This window comes from Phascolarctos cinereus, unplaced genomic scaffold (genome assembly GCF_003287225.1).
Source record: "Phascolarctos cinereus isolate Bilbo 61053 unplaced genomic scaffold, phaCin_HiC Scaffold_2;HRSCAF=192, whole genome shotgun sequence".
NCBI lineage: Eukaryota > Metazoa > Chordata > Mammalia > Diprotodontia > Phascolarctidae > Phascolarctos > Phascolarctos cinereus.
Window position 1 is genome coordinate 158,183,459 of NW_027555625.1, and position 20,486 is coordinate 158,203,944.

Consider the following 20,486-nt stretch of genomic DNA (forward strand, 5'->3'; position numbering starts at 1 on the left):
AGTCCAAGTCATTCAATCTTCTTACCTGACTTCACAAACAGACCCCTTAGGGTTATTAAACTGTGCATACCCTTTGACCCAGCAACTACAAGTCAGTCTCCCAAAGCAATTAAAGAAAAGGGAAAGGGACATATTTGTACAAAATTATTTATAGCAGTTACTTTTGTGGTGGAAAAGAATTGGAAATTGATGGGCATCCCATCAGTTGGGGAATGGCTGAACAAGTTGTGCTACGTCATTGTGATGGAGTACTACTATGTTATAAAAAGTGATGAACAGGACGGTTTTATAAAAACCTGGGAAGAATTATATGAACTCATGCAAAGTGAAGTGAGCAGAATGAGAACAATGTACACAGCAACAGCAATATTATAACAATGATCAACTATGAAAGATTTAGCTATCCTGATCAAGATGATGATCCAAGATAATTCCAAAGGACTCCTAGTGCAAAATGCTATTTACCTCTAGAGAAAGAACTGATGAACTTTGAATGCAGATTGAAGCATAATGTTTGACTCTTTTTGGTCTGTTTTCTTTTGCAACGTGGCTAATGTGGAAATATGTTTTGTATGACTTCACATGTATAATAGACATTAAATTGATTGCCTTCTCAAGAAAGAAGAGGGAGAGATTTGGAACTCAAAATTTTAATATATGAATATTAAATGGTTTTTTTACATGTCATTGGGAAATATTTAATGAAATAAACAAAAGTATCTTAAAAACAAACCACTTTATGTAGATCCTTTCAGTCCCCAAATTCATAATTTTGATACTTCTTTGGTAGTTATGGAAAACATACAGGGCTTAGGAGGATATGCTAGAAAGGTTTCTTTTGTGCAGCAAAACAGAATCACTATACAGAATCATCAACATTCTTTTATGAGGCAAAGTCAAATAATGTTAGCCTACCCATACACTAAGAAAAAATACAAAAACCAGAAAGGGGAGCTGGTGGTCCCCATCCACCATATTGACCCAGATCACCTACTTCATCATAGCCCACCTGGATAGTAGGCCTCCAGGTTGGCATATAGTTAGTCTTACAAGAAGTCACTTGGGTATTAGGGGTGTCCCTTTCATCATTAGTGAAAATCCCAACCCATCAATGCTTACAGGCAGTTATTTTGACAGTTGCTCCCCATTCATGGCATCATAGAAAGAAGGGCTGGTGAGTTGTGTCATCACATAGTTACTTACATATAACCATATAATTACTTAGACTAGGAAGTGTGCCATAATAGATTGTGCATTGGTCTTGGAATTAGGAGATTTGGGTTCAAGTTTTGCATCTTACATACTGTAGCTGTGGGAACCTAGGCATAGAGCCCCACATAGCTCTTTAGGGTTATAAACTACAGAAGTTACTGATCTGCCTTTGTTTAAAGATATTTCACCACTGAAGGCTGGCATTGCAATTATAGGTCCAGACCAAAACAATAGCAATAAGAGTATTTACCTATAACAGAAGTAAATAACTCAGGAGCAGAGCTTCCAGCTGCCATGAAAGTAGCTCCAGCCACATCTTCACTGAGATGGAGGCGCTGCAGAGGAGCACAAGTAAAACCATCAGTGAGTTCCTGATCATTAGGACAAAGGATAGAAAAAGTGGGCAATCATCTAAGTGAAATACGCAGAGGGGCATATTAAAATATTATTCATTACAAAGACATATTTTTGAAAGTTTTTATATTTGTAGTAATTTTATGCTACAGTAAAATAATTTTACATTAAGACTTAGGGAGGTAGGAAGAGGATAAGGATGGAGAATTGGGTTGGGGACCTCTGAACAATTTAACAAACAAAAAAAGAAACAACATCCAAAAACTCATGGCAGAGAGGGAGGAGGTAGAATGGGGAAGTGGTTTGAGAAGGTGTGCAACTTCACAATTGGTTTCTTACTCAATATTATTAATAATTAGAAGACTGTGTCCTGACTCTTTCACTACAAAATATAAAGGGACAGAGAATAATACATCCAATGTAGAAACTAGGAGGAAGAAGGGGTTGGCCAATAGAATTGAGGAGAAATAGAAACAAACATTGAAAGAGCCACACACAGAGTTAGAGGACTATTGGTGATAGGGTATGGGCCAAAGTCAAGACCTTTGACCCTCACTCCAAAAAGAATTTGGGTTCCATTTATCTACAGGCCCCAGAAAACCCTTAAACTGTCTTTGAACTCACTTATCTGGTCGAGGAAGTTTAGCAGTCTCCTGATTATTAACTGGCCTATTCCCTAGGTTCTATCTCCCTTTGATAACTTAATGAAGTCTAGTCTTATCCAGACCCCATTCAAACTCTTTCTTCCCTATTTCCCAGTTCTTTGTTACCCTGATGAAGCCTAGCCCTTCATTGTCTCTTCCTGGAGGACCCCATTCAACCTCCCAGACACTCCCATTGGGGTTCTCCCTAAACTCCCAGCCCCTCCTCCAATCACCCCAAATTACTTGGCTGTACATAAGATCTATCCTGGCCCCCATTTAAGTGCTCAGGTTTCCTCATGCCCACTTGTCCTTACAGGCATCAATAATGTTCAGATTCCTTAAGTGTCTGGCCTGTATGGCTCATCTGTAATAAAACCTTTTCTCTGGCTAAAAGAAGACTTGGGTCAAATTTATTCTGACAGGATCTGTGTGTCGCGATTTTGGGGTCCAGCCACCCCTAGCATCTACACCTCAACACTGGCAGCTAGGTGGCCCAGTGGATAGAGTTCTAGACTTGGAGTCAGGAAGACCTGAGTTCCAATCAACAATTTTCCCATGTTTATGACCCATTGTATAGATTTTTACACACACACACACACACACACACACACACACACACTGCTTTTTGGGAGAAAATTAATATGAATAAGAAGGAAGAAGCCCAGGAGTAGCATTTGGATCTCAGTTTCAGACAAACCTGCCCTCCTCTTTGTAATTTGCTTGGGAAGAGCCAAAGAGTTGGGGCAACAGTCTTTGCAATAATTCCTAACAAAAGCCTGAATTACAGGATAGTGGATGCCTTCTTTTCCCTCATCCTGGTAAATCCCTCAGGCAGAACATCCCAAGCCTCTCAGCTGAATCCTTTTCACTTAGTCTGGACACCTGCCTCTGAGCTATGGTGACCTGCTGAAGGGGAAGACACTGAATAATGTCAGGAGAAAGGATGCGCTGAAGTAGTAACTAACCACTTAACTAGAGACCCAATACTTCCCCAGGTCCTGGTGTTGGAGAGATGCAGTTTAGAGGGACAGCTCCCCAATACATCAGAAGGCAAACTCCATCATGAGATACCTAAAAGCGTATTTTTAAATGGCAGAAGATTCTACTCTGCCAGGCACAAAATCAATCAATTGAACAAATATTTATTAAGTACCTGCTACATGAGAATCACTGTGATAGGCACAGGATATTTGAAGACAAAATGAAAACCTGTCTCTGCTGTCAGTGAGCTTACATTCTACTGAAAGGCTTATAAGTACGCAGATAAGGACAAGAGGACATGATCAGGAGCGGCTAGTAGGATCAGAAGTGGCATCTTTTTCTTTTGAAGAAGATGGCACCTGAGCCCTGCTTTGCAGACATCTAGACAGTCAATGCATTTATTAAGCATCTGACGCTGCTAAACAGAGAGGACACAAAGAAAGGCAAAAAACAACCCCTGCCCTCAGGTAGCTTACAATCTAATGGGGGAGACAACATGCAAACAACTCAGAGGGAAGATCTTGCAGGGAGGAAGGAATGGGGTCTAGAGGCAGGAAAAGGCCTCCTGCAGAAAGTGGGATGTGAGCTGAGTCTTGAAGAAGGACAGGGAAGCCAGGAAGTGGAAATGAGGAAGAACACTTCAGGCATGGAGGAAAGTCAAGGAAAAGGCATGGACTCTGCAGATATTTTGTGATAAGCTGAGTCACCAGTGGGATGAGGAGGCACAAAGCTTCCAGTGGACAGTAACATGGAATTAAAAAAAAATGTTATTGAGGGCTCACAGATGCCTTGTCCTGGCTCTGGCTACTAAGCCCATCATAGAAAAATGGAAACCAGTGCTTGATTGGGGTCAGTACTACTGACAATATCTCACAGGTACTGGTAATGGGCAGATGTCTCATTGGAATCGGCATATTCAGAACTGAGGAGTGGACTCAGCTCTTCACTTTGGGCATAACACTATACTTCCCCTATCTCTTCTTACTAACTTAGGTCCAATTCTTCCACTAAGCCAATGTCCTGGCAAATGCTGATCTTGCTGCCCTCTAGAAACATACCAAGGCTGCCAAAGGATGGTTGTGTTCCTACTGGTGCCTAATTATTGAAAGCAGACCTGGAGAACAATACTGAAGAAACTTTGGAAGTAGGGAGTGTGGAGACACCCCCTCTGGACTACCCTTGTGTGCTCTCCTCCCAATCCTGACTGCACTCCAATACAAATTGTGTTCATGAGTGATACGATACAGCAAATTACCTGGCATCAACAAGGTTAGTGCTACAGCCTATGTTTCCCAGCTAAAACTATATATTAACTGAAAGCTATTGATGATTACGAAAGAAAGCCATATGGGAGAGTGCTTGTTAAGACATTTGCTTTGTCTGGAGGACATTTTGATCCATAAATAAACATGGCAAATAGCCATTCATGGTACAGAAGCAGCCAATTGAGAATGAGTAAATATCAAATTTCCAACAAGTATATTTTAGACCCTGGAAGCCATGGGGTCCTTTCCCCAAACTCAACCACTTCCTGGTTGTATTTTATTTCTGTACCATCAAGGGTGAGCAACGGTAATACTAGATTGATAACAATTAAATAGTGACCCTTAATAAGACTTGTAAATTGAGAGACCTGAATTCTTCCTGTTGTTTGAACATGGGCACGATGCCATGGAAAGAGAGGATTTTTATGGTCTAAGTTGGAGGTGAGAATTCTGTAAGGCTGAGGAGCAGGACTCTAGGAAGGGGAATGGAGTCATTGGGGTTTTAGCCCAGAGGAAAAGACTACATAAAAGGAGTAATCAAACACATGGCAAACCAAATATGCTTACAAGAGTCTGTTCTGTCTTCGATTTCTTTCAAGCTCTGATTGTCATCTCTAAGAGCTCGACTTGTTCAGTTGTTTTTCAGTTGTATCTTACTCTTCTTGACCCCATTTGGGGTTTTCCTGGCAGAGATACTGGAGTGGTTTGTCATTTCCTTCTCCAGCTCTTTTTATAGATGAGGAACTCAGGCCAACAGGGTTAAGTGACTTGCCCAGGGTCATGCAATTAATAAGTGTCTGAGGTCAGATTTGAATCAGTAAGATGAATCTTCCTGATTCCAAGCCCAGTCCTCTTCCCCTGGCCCCTAAGACAGCTTACACACCACTAACTAAATCACAGTTGAACAATGCCATTCCCCTTTTCAAGGACCTTCAATAAAGTCCAAATCCTTCAGCCTATTCATTAAGGCCCTCCACAATAAGATCCCTAATCTATTTTAGCAACCTTATCTCCTTGACACAATGGGTGGCTGAGTGGATGAGCCTGGAAGCAGGAAGACCTGAGTTCATATTCATTCTTTGACACTAGCTGTGTGACTTTGGCCAAGTCATAATTTTTATCAGCCTCAGTTTCCTCAAGTGTAAAACTGAGATTATAATAACACCTACCTTCCAGGATTTGTTATGAGCTTCAATAAAACAATATTTGTAAAGAGGGGCTCAGCATAGAGCCTGGAACATATTAGGCACTAAACAAATGTTTCATTTCCTTCCTCCCTCCCTCCCTCCCTCCCTTCCTTCCTTCCTTCCTTCCTTCCTTCCTTCCTTCCTTCCTTCCTTCCTTCCTTCCTTCCTTCCTTCCTTCTCCAGAATGGCTTGTTTGCATTCCCTACATACATATTGCATAGTTACAACAACTCTGTAATTTTCTTCACTCTGATGATTGTATCTTGACTTCAACAATTCAGTAGATGTTTACTCTGTGTCTATTATGTGTAGCAAAGACAAGCACGAAGCTACACATACACACACCACACAAATACGTATATATATGTATATATAAATATTACGTGTGTGTGTGTGTGTACACACACACACACACAATTTAAATTTCTCCTCACCCTGTAAGGTTACTAGAACATGTATTATTATCCCATTTTCCAGATGAGTAGAACAGACCTAGAGAGGTTATGTGACCTGCCCTAGGCCAAATAATTAAGAGAAGCCATAGCCAGGGCTTCAATTGGCCTCTTTGGAGTCTTTGCCCTCTCCTCTCTGCCCTGTGCCTCTCCGTAGCCTTTCTGTCGTGGTTGGGCCAAGTGCTACCTCCTTTGTGATGCCTCTGCTTGCTGAAAGTGACCTCTTTCTTCCCTGATTGCCTGGAAGTATAAATTATCTATGCCAGTTCTTTAACATTTATTATAATGGTACAAGCACACGTTTTTAGAAGCACACCTCTTGTTTCTTTTCTTAGACTAAGCTTCTTGAGGAGTTCATCCTTTGACCTCTTCTTACTGTGTCTTTTATGTCACAGATGTTTAATATCAATCTCGCAACAGACCCTGCTTGGGTTTTACTTCATGTTTCCAAAGCTTTCTATCTACTCTCTCCCCTCTTCTGTACCTTCTGATTGTCTTTCATCTTCCCACCCATTTCCCCTGATCCTAACTTTCCTGTATCAAACACTGCAGATTTTTAGTCTCTAACATTATGCTTTGATGAATGGTGTTGATCCCACCCTCCTCCACAATGCATCTCTCCCCAAACTGAAAATTGTCTTCTTCCTAGTTGCCTAAGGCCAGCCTCCCCTTTCACATTAGGCTGTGAACTTCAGGAGACATGAGATATGGCAGTTAGAATTCTAGGAGAAAAGCCCTCCTAGGCAGCCATGAGATTTCCTCTCCTCAATCCCATAATCTTGTGAGAAAATGTAACTGTAGATAAAAATTGGCCCCACATTTCCAGAGAGATGTAAACATAGATAGACATACACAAATGTAAACTTCTTTCCCTACCACCCACAAATTCACTTCTCTAATGTTTCTGCAACTTTCCTACCAGGTCAGAGAAGTCACAGCAGTTCTCTTTAGAATGACAAAAAAACAAAACAAAAACCCATTGTTGTAACCATTTTTATACAAGATTGGATTAGAATATCCCGGGTAGGGGCGGGGCAAGTTGCCTTGGAAAACATGACTAGGGCTGACCCCCTCTGTTCTCTTTTTTTCCTCTCCCCACTTTGCCCATTTTCTGGTAGAATGTCACCTAAAGAGGGAAAACCTGGTAAAACTATGTGGGCTATTAAATGTTTGAGGTCCCCTATGAATCTCCATTTTTTTCTCCTTTCTCTTTTTTCAATGTGCCCTCCCTACCAGATGCCAATGTTCTGAGGCTGCTAACTTGGCCCAATTCAGTAGAAAAAAATTTGACAGATTCATATTAGAATGTTAGGGATCCCTCCCAGACTATCTTCATTTTTAAAAGACAATGGCAAGGGAAAGAGGGGAATAATGCTGAATACAAAAGAGTAAACCAATTTGACAGTAGATTTGTAAGCATCATCGGAAGTCTCCAAATCACTTAAATAAAGGCCATCTCTGCTCACAAAATATGTTCCTATCTCCTTAGGGGTCCCATTAACAAAATGGTACCCGAATGGTGTGGACACTATCCCTCCCTTAAGAGAGGCATTCTGGAAACAGAGCCTATCTTGGAATCATGCATGTGAATTTGAATCCTATGTCTGCCACTTAAATACCTATGAGACCCACGGCTGGAATGCATTCCATCTTCACCTCCAGCTCTCAGAATCCCAAATTTCCATCAAGGCTAGGCATCAAGAGCAACCTTATTCATGAGGCCTTTCATGACTGCCTTCTCCCCCCTCCCCCACTCCTAGTTGCTAGCATTTCCTCAAAATCACCTAGTATCTGTTTTGCATCTATGTATGCATATGTTGTCTTCCTTGTCTAGATTCTAAGTTCCTTGAAGGCAGTGACTATTTTCACTTTTGGCTGTATACTGGCTCCAATTCCTATCAGGATGCTTGACAGTAAGCACTTAATAAGTGCTTCTTGATGAATTAAAGCCACAACCTCTTTTGTCCTGGGTTTCCAGTAATTAAGTAATAATAGCATTTGTACTGGCAGTTAAAGGTTTGCAAAGGGCTTTACATTTTTTATCTCATTTGATCCTCACAACAATCCTGTGAGGTAGATACTATTATTATCCTCATTTTACAGATGAGAAAACTGAGGCTGAAAGAGACTAGGTGATTTTCCCAGGGTCACACAGCTACTTAGGTGTCTGAAACAGGACTTGAACTCAAGTCTTCCTGACTACAAGTCCAGTGCACTATCCATGGAGTTTCTTTGCTGCCCCACAAGTGGCCCTAGCTCCCTTTCATCTCTAGATATATAAGCCTCTCACCTCCTTGCATAGATCTATGCCAATAATCCCTCTACAATCTTCTATGTGAATTTCTGTTGTTGTTATTATTATTGTTACTTCAGAGAGGCAGCAGGGTATCTACTATGGTAGAAAGAGGGCTGGTCTTGGAGTCAGGAAGACCTGAGTTCAAATCCTACCTCTGACACATACTGGCTGTGTGACCTAAGCAGCTCTCTAAGACTATAAATTACAAACAAATGACCACTGTGAGCTTGGGTGGGGAGGTTTCCATATTAAAAGTTCTCTATGCTGATGAAATTATACTTCTGAACCCAGGCCCCAGATTAGTACTTCAAAGATCTGTCATTTGTCATGGTGAATATTCCCTCTATAGACCTAGATCGCAATCTTGTCACAACTTATTAGATGGTCTTTAAGAGCTGCTAAAACATTAATTACTCTACAATCTTCCTGGTAATGAGCGTCTCCAAATTTATCTAGGTTGGTCCTTAGACAGACAGATATACAGGCCATCATCTTGTACCTCTAAGAAAGCTTTCCAGGGGTAGGCAGAGTGTTCAAGGACTCGGGGTCACTTTCATTCCACAATGGGTCATGTAGTAGGAAATTAGTGGAGGATCATTAGTAACATCATCTAGTGGTACAGTGGATCAAGTTCTGAATCTGGAGTCAGATTGACCTGTGTTCAGATCTGGTGTCAGATACTTATTAGCTATGTGTCTCTGGGCAAGCCAATTCACCTCAGTTTCTGCATCTATAAAATGAGGATAATAATAACACCTAACTCCCAGGTTTGTTGTGAAGGAAAAAATTGAAATGATGTCTGTAAAGTACTTTGCAAACCTTAAAGATTTGCTGCTGTTTGTTGTTACAGCAATAATAAAGCTCTAAAAACTCCTGGCTAGATTTTAAACAATAAGTAGCTAGTTTTTTAACAGCCTCATTCTCTGGGGGACCCACATTTTAGAGAAACCACAGAAGGAGCTCCAGATTGGAGGTGTGAGAGAGAGAAATCCCTTTTCCCAACCGGGATTCTGAATTTAAAAAAAATGCCACAGAGCTCCCAGATAAAGGGAATTGAATTTCAAAATGTACAAGAGAGATGAAAGGGGAGACAGAATGAAAGAGTTGCAGATATGGTGAATATTTTTTGATTAAAGTGATTTAACTTGGTATTCAGTATCCTTCTTATTGTGATGACTTCTAACATCATCTTTTTTCCTGGTCTTTATTCCCAACTCTTTCATCTTATCTTTTTCTAGCTTCTGCTTTGAGAATTATATATACATACAGAGAGAAAAAGAGTGAGAGAAACCTGTGTCTGAAAGTTTCAGACTTTGTAAGGACCTGTATGAAGCTACAAAAGAGGGTTACAGGAGAAGGAAGAAAAGGAGGGGAAGGAGGAGGAAATGGAGATAGGGGGAAAAGATTATATTATGTTGTTTTGTAGCCATGAAAATGGCAAATCTAGTTTTGTAGTAGTTTCACCCAAATTTAGGGGCCAATTCCTCTTTTGGTTGAAGCCTTCCTAGGAAGAATTGAATTGCATGCCACATAGCAAGGCCCCAAATTAAGTGAACAGAAAGAGGAAGGTTTCCTTCCAAGTGGTACCATCATTAGAACTCTGCTGAGAAACAGTTAAGGAAATTACTTGATTACCCATGCAGTGAGACAGAGACAGAGAGAGAGAGAGAGAGAGAGAGAGAGAGAGAGAGAGAGAGAGAGAGAGAGAGATGATACTTACTTCACAAATCTTTTCCAAGGAAGGGACAAAGAAGTCATCACACACAATGGCCAAAGCATAGAACATGTACATGGCCTGAAAGAGAAGAGAAAATATTCAGGGCTAGAACATAAAAATGATAACAACAGCTGCCATTTACACAGTGCTTGAGTTTGCTTTTTGTATATTATCTTATTTGATCCTCACAATAGCCAGTGAGGTAGGTACTATTATTATCCCCATTTTTCAGCTCAATCTATCAACAAACACTCATTAAACACCTATTATATGCCAGAAACTGTTCTGGGTTCTGAGGATTCAAATATAAAGAATGAAACTATATTGCTGTTACTGTATATAATGTTCTTTTGGTTCTGCTCGTTTCGACCTTCATTATTTTGTGTGAGTCTTTCCATGTTCTTCTAAGATCATTGGGCTCATCATTTCTTATAGTACTGTAGTATTCCATTACAATTATGTATCACAGCTTGTTCAGCCATTCCCAATAGATACCTGTCAAACCTGCAATTTCCATTTCTTTGCCATTACTAAGAGATCCGCTGAAACATTTTAGAATATATAGATTCTTTTCCTTTTTACCTGATCATCTTTGGAAACACATCTGGAGAAGTATTGCTGGATCAAAGGATATAGGCAGTTTAATAACTCTTTGAGCTGAGTACATCATTTTCGCTATTATAAATACCCAAATTAACTATAAAGGACATTTAGGAAAGATAATCTCTGCATCCAGAGAAAGAACTGATAAATAGAAGTATGTCTTGAATAATTTTACATATATATATACATACACATACACATACATACATATCTATATCTTATATCTATTTGTGTCTAATGGTAGTCATCTCTAAGGTGAAGGGGGAGAGGAGAAGAAAAAAAGGAAAAAAATTACATGATAACTATTATATATTTGAAATGAATAGAAAGTTACATAATAGATTTGCAGTTTTATATGCAATCATCTTTTTTTATTATAATATGTTATAGAAATGCTCATTTTATCCCATAAATTAAAAATAAAATAAATTTTTAAGAAAGAATGAAACAGTCCCTATTCTCATGGAATTTATATTCTAATGAGGGAGACAAGTATACACATACACATACATGTATGTATACACATATGCAGAATATAGAAAATAAATAGAAATATAACACAAAGAAGTTAAATACAAAGTGGTAAGGGAAGGCACTAGCAATTAGGTCAGGATCAAGAATGGTTTCCTAGAAAGTATAGCATCAGCTATGTCTAGAAGAAAGAAAGTGATTTCTATAAAACAGAGGTGAGGAGAGACTACAGATAAGGAAACTGAGGCTGAGAGGGGTTAAGTGACCCAGCCATGGGTGTATGAGGCAGGATTCTTACCAAGATCTTCTTAGCTCCAAGGCCTATAATCTATACATTACAAGTAGGCTGCCCAAAGAAAACCATGGAAATAAAAGACCCAGGTTTTCAGCTTTGGGATAGATTGCTGCATGGAAAGAATGTTTCTGTTGAAGCAAGGGTAATTAAAACAAACAAAATAGATTGGTTCAATAATACCCTTTGTCATTGTTAGGTAACAATTTCTCCTAAGACTTCATGAATAACTCCTTTTAACTTTGTAGACAGCAGTCAAGTAATAATGATAGGATCCCAAAAGAATTCTTCCTCTTAAGATCATAGAAAGTGATACTTCCCCTGTGAATTCCAAATACACGTCAGCCACTACTGATCTTATTTTGATGCCTCTTCAAGGTTTCAAGGGAAAGAGAAAAAATAGTAAAATCACCACAAAAGTAATTATCTTAACTATGTTTTTCTCTGTTATACATAATGTTTGAGTGGGAAAAAATCTGAGGGAATATAAACAATGATCCCTATGCTTGGAAGTCTGAGGAGGAACCCTATTATAACGAATGTACTTGTCTACAAATTAGATGAGTTGCAGGTGTGTTAAAAGTAATATGGTGTGCCTATGTATAATTGCCCAGAGATGAGCACAGGAATACTTATATGCTGGTTGTGGTCAACTGCATCATAATTACTCTTCCATGGGCAAAGGAGAGAAGTGGAACTAGCAGTGTAGATGCTGAAATGTGAATCCATTGCAGCGTTACCTCTCTTGTTAACCGTTGGGCCCCTGATTTGTTTAATTAGCAGATCCTTCCAGTCACCAAAGTTCATCTCTTTGCAGTCATTCTTGTCTTTTCCTCCTCTTTCATCTAATCCATTGACAACTTCTGTCTCTTCTACCTTCACAACATCTCTTGCCACTTTCCCTTTCATGTCACTCATTGAGCCTTAAGTCTAGATCGGGCCCTTGTCCCCGTCCTAGCTGAACTACTGCAATAGCTTTTTAATTGGTCTCCCTGATTCTAGTGTCTCACTCTCCAATCCATCATTCACATTAGCTGCCAGATTAATATTCCTAAAATGCAGTTTCAGTCATGTTACTGCCCTGTTCAAAAAGCTTCAGTAGCTCACTATTACCTCACTATTACTTCTAGGATAAAGTGCAAAATTCTCAGCCTGGCATTTAAAACTCTTTACAAGGTATCTTTTATGTCACTCTATTTCATTCACACTGATCCAGGAGCTGTCACCTGTCTCAACTCTGTCCCTTTTTGTAGGTTGTCTCTTAGTGACCATGTTGGACTTAGGTTGACATAGTGATAACTAATGTTTATGCTTTTTTTTTTTAAAGCCAAGATGCTATAGGCCTGCTGCATCCTCATGACGCTACTTTTTTAAAGTCTAGTCTTGGGGCTTTGAATGCCAGTTCCCGTTTATTAATTCCTCACTGTTACCACCTGTCCTAGTGATCTGGACTCCCTTGTTATGGAGTCAAATCTTTTGGATGATGCTAATAAAACCTCACATTTCTATAATGCTTTAAGATTTGAAAAAAATCCTTTTACATATTTTCATTCAATACTCATAAGAACTCTATTAGGTGAGTGCTATTATCGTCATCCCCACCTTACAAATGAGGAAATGGAGGCTTAAGGCTAAGTGACTTGCCCAAGGTCAAACAATTAGGAAGTATCTGTAGTCAGATTTAAAGACAGGTTTTCTGGATTCCAGCTCCAGGACACTCTATACCAAGCTATGTCACCTTTTTGCTTGTCTCCAGCCTTGCTCCCTAAAAACAACACATGAAAGGTTTTTTTTTAAGGTTTTAAGGATTTTATTACTAAGAGTCATAAGGAGGTATATGAGGTATTAAATTATGCACATTTTATAAATGTATATAAATCTTTAATAATTAATTCTGGTTCTACCTGCAAATGTTATAGAACTAGGCCTTATACTTTTTTAGTTCCTCTTTTCTGGTCCGACAATCCCTCTTTCTCAATCTTGTCCTCTGAGTCATTTGGCCAAATCCTGTTTGGGCTGTATGTTAGATTTAAGCTCAAGTCTTCAGACTGAAGCAGATCTGGTTTTTGACAAGTATTCTTTGTGTCTTAGTGTTTATAGAATGTTTTTCTCTAACCAAGCACTAGGTGTGGAAGTCCCACACTTACAGCAGGTACTATCATCTCTAGGTTTAAAAGAGTTTTCCTTTGGGTTTCTGGCCTAAAGGTACCTTGTGATTGCCCTTGTTTTCAAAGTTATAGGTCTATTGAAATCCTGCCCTTGCCCCTGGCTCCAACCATGACTAAGAAAGATTCTTTCTTGTCTGGAATCCAATTATTCTCTCCTTCAGATCTTACCGTCCCTGGTATTTGGAAACTCTGTTCCTTTTTTCCCCCTCTTCTTCCTCATTTCTATCATTCTCTTCCCCTCTCCTTTTTCCCTCCATCTCTTCCTTATCTTCTTTTTCTGCCTCCATCTGCTAATCCTTTGTCCTGATTGCTTGGCAGGAAGCAAATTTGACAGCTGATTGTTACAAATAGTTCTGTCCTTTGTGAAGCTGGATTTAGCTATTGCCCTAGATCAGCATCTGAACCTTTACCTTATGGAGACCATATGGTCTAGTAGCACAAAGCTTAAGTCATCGTGTCTCTTTTCCTGAGCTTGCCTTTTCCCTTGGCTCTCAGAATGGCATCCTCCAATCAATTAATCAACAAGCTTTTATTCAATACCTACTATGTGTACTATTCCAGGCGCTGTGGATAGAAAGACAAAAATGAAATAGTTTCTACCCTCAGGGAACTTACATTTCTTGGGGGAGACAATGGGTACATATATAAGTATAATTAATATAGACACATGTTGTTCAGTCATGTCTGACTCTTTGTGACCCCAGAGACCTTAGTATGCCCACTGTCCATAGGATTTTCTTGTCAAAGATACCAGAGTGGTTTGCCATTTCCTTCTCCAGTGTTCTTCACCTTTTTGTCAAAACTCTCCACCCTGACCTATCCATCTTGGATATCCCTGCATGGCATAGCTCAAAGTTTCATTCAGCTATGCAAGCCTTTCTGCCAGGACAAGGCAGTGATCCAGGAGATATATTCACATGCACACATACATAGTAGAATTAATTATATAATATATACATTACAAGATATACATATATACATACATGTGTATATGTATGTATTGTGGGGCGGGGGAGCACAAGCAGCTCAGAAAAGGATCATGCAGTTGCAGGTATTGTAATTGAGCAGAATTTTTAAGGAAATAGGGGATTATTTTCCAGACTGATTCTCTGCTTTAAACTCAAAATACCTGTTTGATTTCCCTATCACGTTCCCATTTCTGGGATTCCAAAGCTCATTGTCACAAAGGAGATGACAGAGTCTGATCACCCCTTCATCTGTTTTCATTTACTTGTCCTTAGATACCTTTATACCTCCTCAGGCCAATAGTTTACCACAATCCAGGTTTACAATAGAAAAATACCTTAATCACACAGTAAATTAAACAGAGACAATTATTACTCTTGCTATTAAGGTCAGGGACATGATAACAGTAGGTACTAAAAATGATAATTTTTGTGGGTTTTTTAAAACATTCTTTTGATGTGCCATGAATCCCTAAAGAACCATTAGTAATTATTACAGACCAAATATTAGGTTGTGATGATAATTTTGTTTTAACTGATGGAAGACATTAGATGGTTGTCAGTGGCAAGTAGCACAGGTCTTGGTCTCCTCTGCCACCCAAGCTGATTTTCAGACCTACCACAATGTCCCATTTCCTGAATTCATGTAAGAACATGTGCCCCTACCCTTTGAAATGAAAATACCTCTTCTCCTGACTCACACAAGTTGCTATTTTGCATTGTATTCATTATATTTGTATTGACTACTTACTATGTGCAAGACCCTGGGGGGGAAGGTCTGATCAGCAAGCATTTATGAAGTGCTTACTGTGTGCCAGGAGCTAGGGTGTAGGAATACAAGCAAGCAGAATGAAAAGACAGTCCCTGCACTCAAGGAGCCTTACATTCTAGTGGTAAAAAGAACACATAAAGGGGAGATGAAAAGGGAAAGGAGGGGAGAGGGAAGTACTGAGTTCAGGGGAGTGGAAGATGAAGTCCTGTGGCTAGTCAGGAGTGATGCCTGGAAAAAAATGAAGACATAGTTGGCCTGGACTTCCTTTTTAAAATGGGGTTTCTGGGAGGAACCAGCTAATCAGAGGGAGAGGCTGCAGGGGCCAATGGTACTTTCAATTTGAGAAATAGGTCTAGGGAGGTATTAGGCTTCTAGGGTGAAGAATTTTCAATGACATGGTAGTAAAAGTCCTGTGGAAAGTCAGGAGTATAGCCTGGAGAATAAAGACTTACTCATAGATTTACTCAAGATTGGATAATCCTAGATTTAGCAGGGAGAAGGAGACAGTGTCAATATTAATAAGACCTCTCCACTGTGATAACATGATTTAGATCTGGAAGGGACCTTAGGAATTATCCAGTCCAATGCCCCACTCTTCTCTCCCTCCAATTTATAGTTAAGAAACTGAAACCCAGAAACTTCATTCACCCATGGTTAACATAAAGAGTGAGATCTCTGTCGTCATAGAGCTTATTTTCTAAGAGGGTAGACAAGAACTTTGCACAAATTGTTGTTGTTGGTATTGTTGTTTGTCCTTTGTTCTCAAAGGGGGCCAATGACATCAGGAGGGTGATGTCAAGAGACTTGCAAATGAATTGTATTAAAGTGAGGCAGGCTATGGGAAGTCATCAGCCTCACTCTCTCCTCCAGAGGCATCAAAGTCCAGTGACAAGATGTAGGCTAGGAAGACTGGCATTGGCCCTGGATGCAGTGGGGGACCTTGGCCTTTTAAGCAAAGGTCTTTCCCAGGTCCCAGTTTGTCTGAGGCAACACCCATTCAGTAATTAAAGGACAGGTAAGAATTGTGGCAAAAGATGACCTAGCTTGCCTTCCCAAAAGAAGGGGAAACCCTCAGAGTTTCTGGCCAGAACAGAAACAATTGCTATTTACACTCCACACAAGTAGCTATAATACAAGATAGAATGTACTAGTGAAATAAGGTAAGTATAAAGGGCTATATTAGTTCAGACTAGTACTTGTCTTTGTAGTCCATAGAAGGCTTCATGAGCCAAGCTTTGGAAGATAGGTAGAAAATGGACACATAAACCTATGGAGGAAGCTCATTTTAGGGTGAGAGAACAGTATAAACAAAGGAATGGCAAGGTATACTTGAAGTTGTAAGCAGTGAGACACCATTTCTTAACTTAACATTATAGTTATTTCTGTTCACCTTCACTACTAGATGTTTCCCTCCATGAGAGTAGAGACCATGAATTCTTCTTTCTATCTTCCTTATTAGCATCCACCTGGTCAGGCTTGAACCCTCAGAGTCATCCTTAAATCCTCTATTATACTCACTCCACATCCCTTTCTGCTGCCAACTCTTTTAGTTTTTAACCCTCATGAATCTTTGGTGTAAGTCATCTTCTTTCCACTCACACATCTTCACTCTTTTGCAATCTCTTCACCTCACCCGTGGGCTACTGTAATGGTGTTCTAATTGGACTCCTTGCCTCAAATATCTTCCTACTCAAATCAATCCACAATGCTCTAGCTGCCAAATCGATTTTCTTCCAATACAGGTCTGACTATGTCATCTCCATACTCTATAAACTTCAGTGGCTACCTATTACCTCTGGCTTTTAAAGCCCTTTGAAACTTGGCCCCTTCCTAGTCTTCTTATACTTTATCTTCCTCTATGTACTTTATGATTCCCCAATGTGAGCCTTCTTGAGGTTCTTCACACATGACACTCCATTTCCTGAAGCTTTGCTTTGACATTGGCTATCCCTTATATCTAGAACATTCTTCCTCAATCTCTACCTTTTAGCTTCACTGGCTTCCTTTGAGTCTCAGCTCTAATCCTCCCTTCTACAAGAAACCTTTCCAATTCCCAAAATGTCCCCTCTTCCTCATTACCTTCCATTTTCAATATTCTCAAATATATGCATTTATATAGCTATTTGTATATTTTATCCTCTATTACAATATAGGCCCCTTGAGGGCAGAGCCTCTGTACTTAGCACATAGCAAATGCTTAATAAATGCTTATTGACTGACTATACTACTAATTAGGCACTTAACATTTATGATTTCTTTCAATTTTTCTTCTATGTATCAATGTCTTATCTCTACAAATAGACTGCATGTTCCAAGTCATAGCTTATGCTTCTGGTTATCTTTTACTTGACTTTTGTTGTTGTTGTTCAGTTGTGTCTGACTCTTTGTGACTCCATTTGGGGTATTCTTGGCAAAGGTATTGGAGTAGTTTGCCGTTTTCTTCTCCGGCTTATTTTACAGATGAAGAAACTGAGGCAAACAGAGCCCATATCAGGGCTGCTCATCCACCTTTGGTGTCCACCTGTCACACAACTCTTACTTGTGGCTCCAAGAAGCCATAGCATGTACAGTGGTGATACACTGGTGAAACCATGTAGGCAGATGGGCTAATCCAGGCTGAAGGTAACAAACAGGCCTCAGACCTGTCAGTTAGTGGAGTGTCTACCCCAAGCATGTGAAGACTTTCCTTAGTGGAAGGGGCAGATGAGAACAATTTGTTCCAAAGGCCATGAAGGTGGCTAAAGCAAGTGCTGTGGAGAGCTTAGAGCTTGCCAGACTTTGAAGATGCCAAAGTCATCCACTGCATCCTGGGCCATCACCAGTTCTCCTGACTTTTGTCCTACAGTGGACCTCAGTGACTCTGGAACAGTGAGTGAGGTAGACGTCTATGCAATTTTGCCTCACTTAAATCCAATTCACTCACAAGTCAAGACATCACCCATGATGTCATTGGTCCTCTTCAAAAAAAAAATGACCAAACCCAAAGCCTATTTGTGCTACATGTGCCTGTTGCCTCCTTTCCATCAAATATAAACTTGCTGAGGGCAGGGACTGTTTTACTCTTTACATTTTTATCCCCAGTACCTACGAAGTGCCTGGAGCAAAACAGATGATCCATAAATGCTTACTGATTGTTTAATTACACAATGCTTCTTCATTTTACATGTAAGGTGAGCTCTTCTTATCTCCTAATCCTCTCATGAGGGTGGGGGGTGAAATAGGGAGTGAGAATTGTCCTCTGAATCCTCAAACTTTGTGAGGTAATATGTATTAAGAGTCAATGAGGAGGGCAGCTAGGTGGTGTAGTGGATAGAGCACTGGCCCTAGAGTCAGGAGGACCTGACTTCAAATCCTGATTCAGAAACATGACACTCACTAACTGTGTGACCCTGGGCAAGTCACTTGACCCTGACTGCCTTACCCCTCCAAAAAAAATTTCAAAAAAAAAATAGCAAGAGTCAATGGACCTCGATTTAATACCCAGCATGTGTGGGAGTAGATTCCTTCTACTCACCCTTTCTTTATATAACTTTAAAAACCAAAACACCTTTTCCTGGCCACCAACTGGCATATATGTGTTGTCTCTTCCAGTAGAATATAAATTCCTTGAAAGCAGAGACTGCCTTCCCTTTTACATATGTATGTGCAGAATTTATTTAGCTCAGTGCTTGGCATACGGTAGTCACTTTCCTTTTCTTTCATTCATTTCCCAGTTAGACTATAACCTGCTTATGGGCAAGGGCTGTGTCTTGTAATAATAATTTACATTTGTATAATGCTTTAAGGAAGGTGCAATTATTATCTTCATTTTGCAGAAGAGAAAAATGATGCTGAGAGGTTAAAAGCCTTACCCAGAGTACCCCAACTAGTCTTTGAGGCAGGATTCATACTCAGGTCTTCCTCACTCCAAGTTCAACACTCTACTATGGGTATCCTGGTATAGTAGGGGTATCCCCTAGTATCTAGCCCAGTGTCTTATATGCTGTTAGGTAGTCAATATTTGTTGATAGATACCCCATTAGATTAGCCTTCTAGGAACAGCTAGAAATATAGATACACTGCAGTGGATCTCAGGAGACTCAGGTTCTGGTCTCAGTTGTCATTAGCTAGCTGTGTGACTTTGGGCAAATCACTTCTTCTCCTATGGCCCTTTTTCCTCCCCTGTAAATTGAAGAAGTTGGACTAGATTAAAGATCTTAACCAGGGAACAACAGACAGATTTCAATGAATCAACCAATAAACACTTATTAAGTGCCTTCTATATTCCAGGCACTATGCTAACTGCTGTGGATACAAAAAGAGGCAAAAACAAACAAAACCAATGCAACCAAAATTATAAGGAAAGCAGAAAACTCAGAAAACTTTTTTTTTTGCAACAAGTACCTCTGATAAAGGCCTCATCTCTTAAATATATAGGGAACTGAGTCAAATTTATAAAAATACAAGTCATTCCCCAATTGATAAATGGTCAAAGGGTATGAAGAGGCAGTTTTCAGACAAAGAGGTCAAAGCTATCTATAGTCATGTGAAAAAATGCTCTAAATCATGACTGATTAGAGAAATGCAAATTAAAACAACTCTGAGGTCCTACCTCATACCTATCAGATTGGCTAATATGACAAAAAAGGAAAATATTGGATGTTGAAGGAGATGTGGGAAAACTGGGACACAAATGCACTGTTGGTGGAGCTGTGAACTGATCTATCCATTCTGGGGAACAATCAGGAATTATGCCTAAAGAGCAACAAAACTGGGCATAACCTTTGATCTAGCAATACCACTGCTAGGTCTATATCCTAAAGATATGCACAAAAAGGGAAAAGGACCTATTTGTACAAACTAAAGTAGCTCTTTTTGTGGTGGCTAAGAATTGGAAATCAAAGGAGTGCCCATCAATTGGGGAATGGCTAAACAAGCTGTGATATATGATTGTAATGGAATATTATTGTGCCATGAGAAATGACAAGCAGGATGATTTCAGAAAAACCTGGAAAGACTTATATGAACTGATGCATAGTGAAATGAACAGAACCAAGAGAATATCGTACACAGTAATGACAATATTGTTTGATGAAGAACTATGAATGACTTAGTTATTCTCAACAAT

The 20,486-nt window shown here is 39.7% G+C and overlaps 1 protein-coding gene across 2 annotated transcripts in view; it reads right to left on the bottom strand.

Annotated features, from left to right (window-relative positions):
* The window catches only part of SLC24A3 (solute carrier family 24 member 3), a 745,252-nt gene that overhangs the window by 207,570 nt on the left and 517,196 nt on the right, over positions 1–20,486 (bottom strand). For both annotated transcript variants that reach the window (XM_020986733.2, XM_020986740.2), the window contains exons 4-5: positions 10,112–10,186; positions 1,463–1,547 (exon numbers count right to left, since the gene is read on the bottom strand). In XM_020986733.2, the coding sequence (XP_020842392.1) occupies positions 1,463–1,547; positions 10,112–10,186 (160 nt within the window). The remainder of the gene's footprint in view (positions 1–1,462; positions 1,548–10,111; positions 10,187–20,486) is intronic.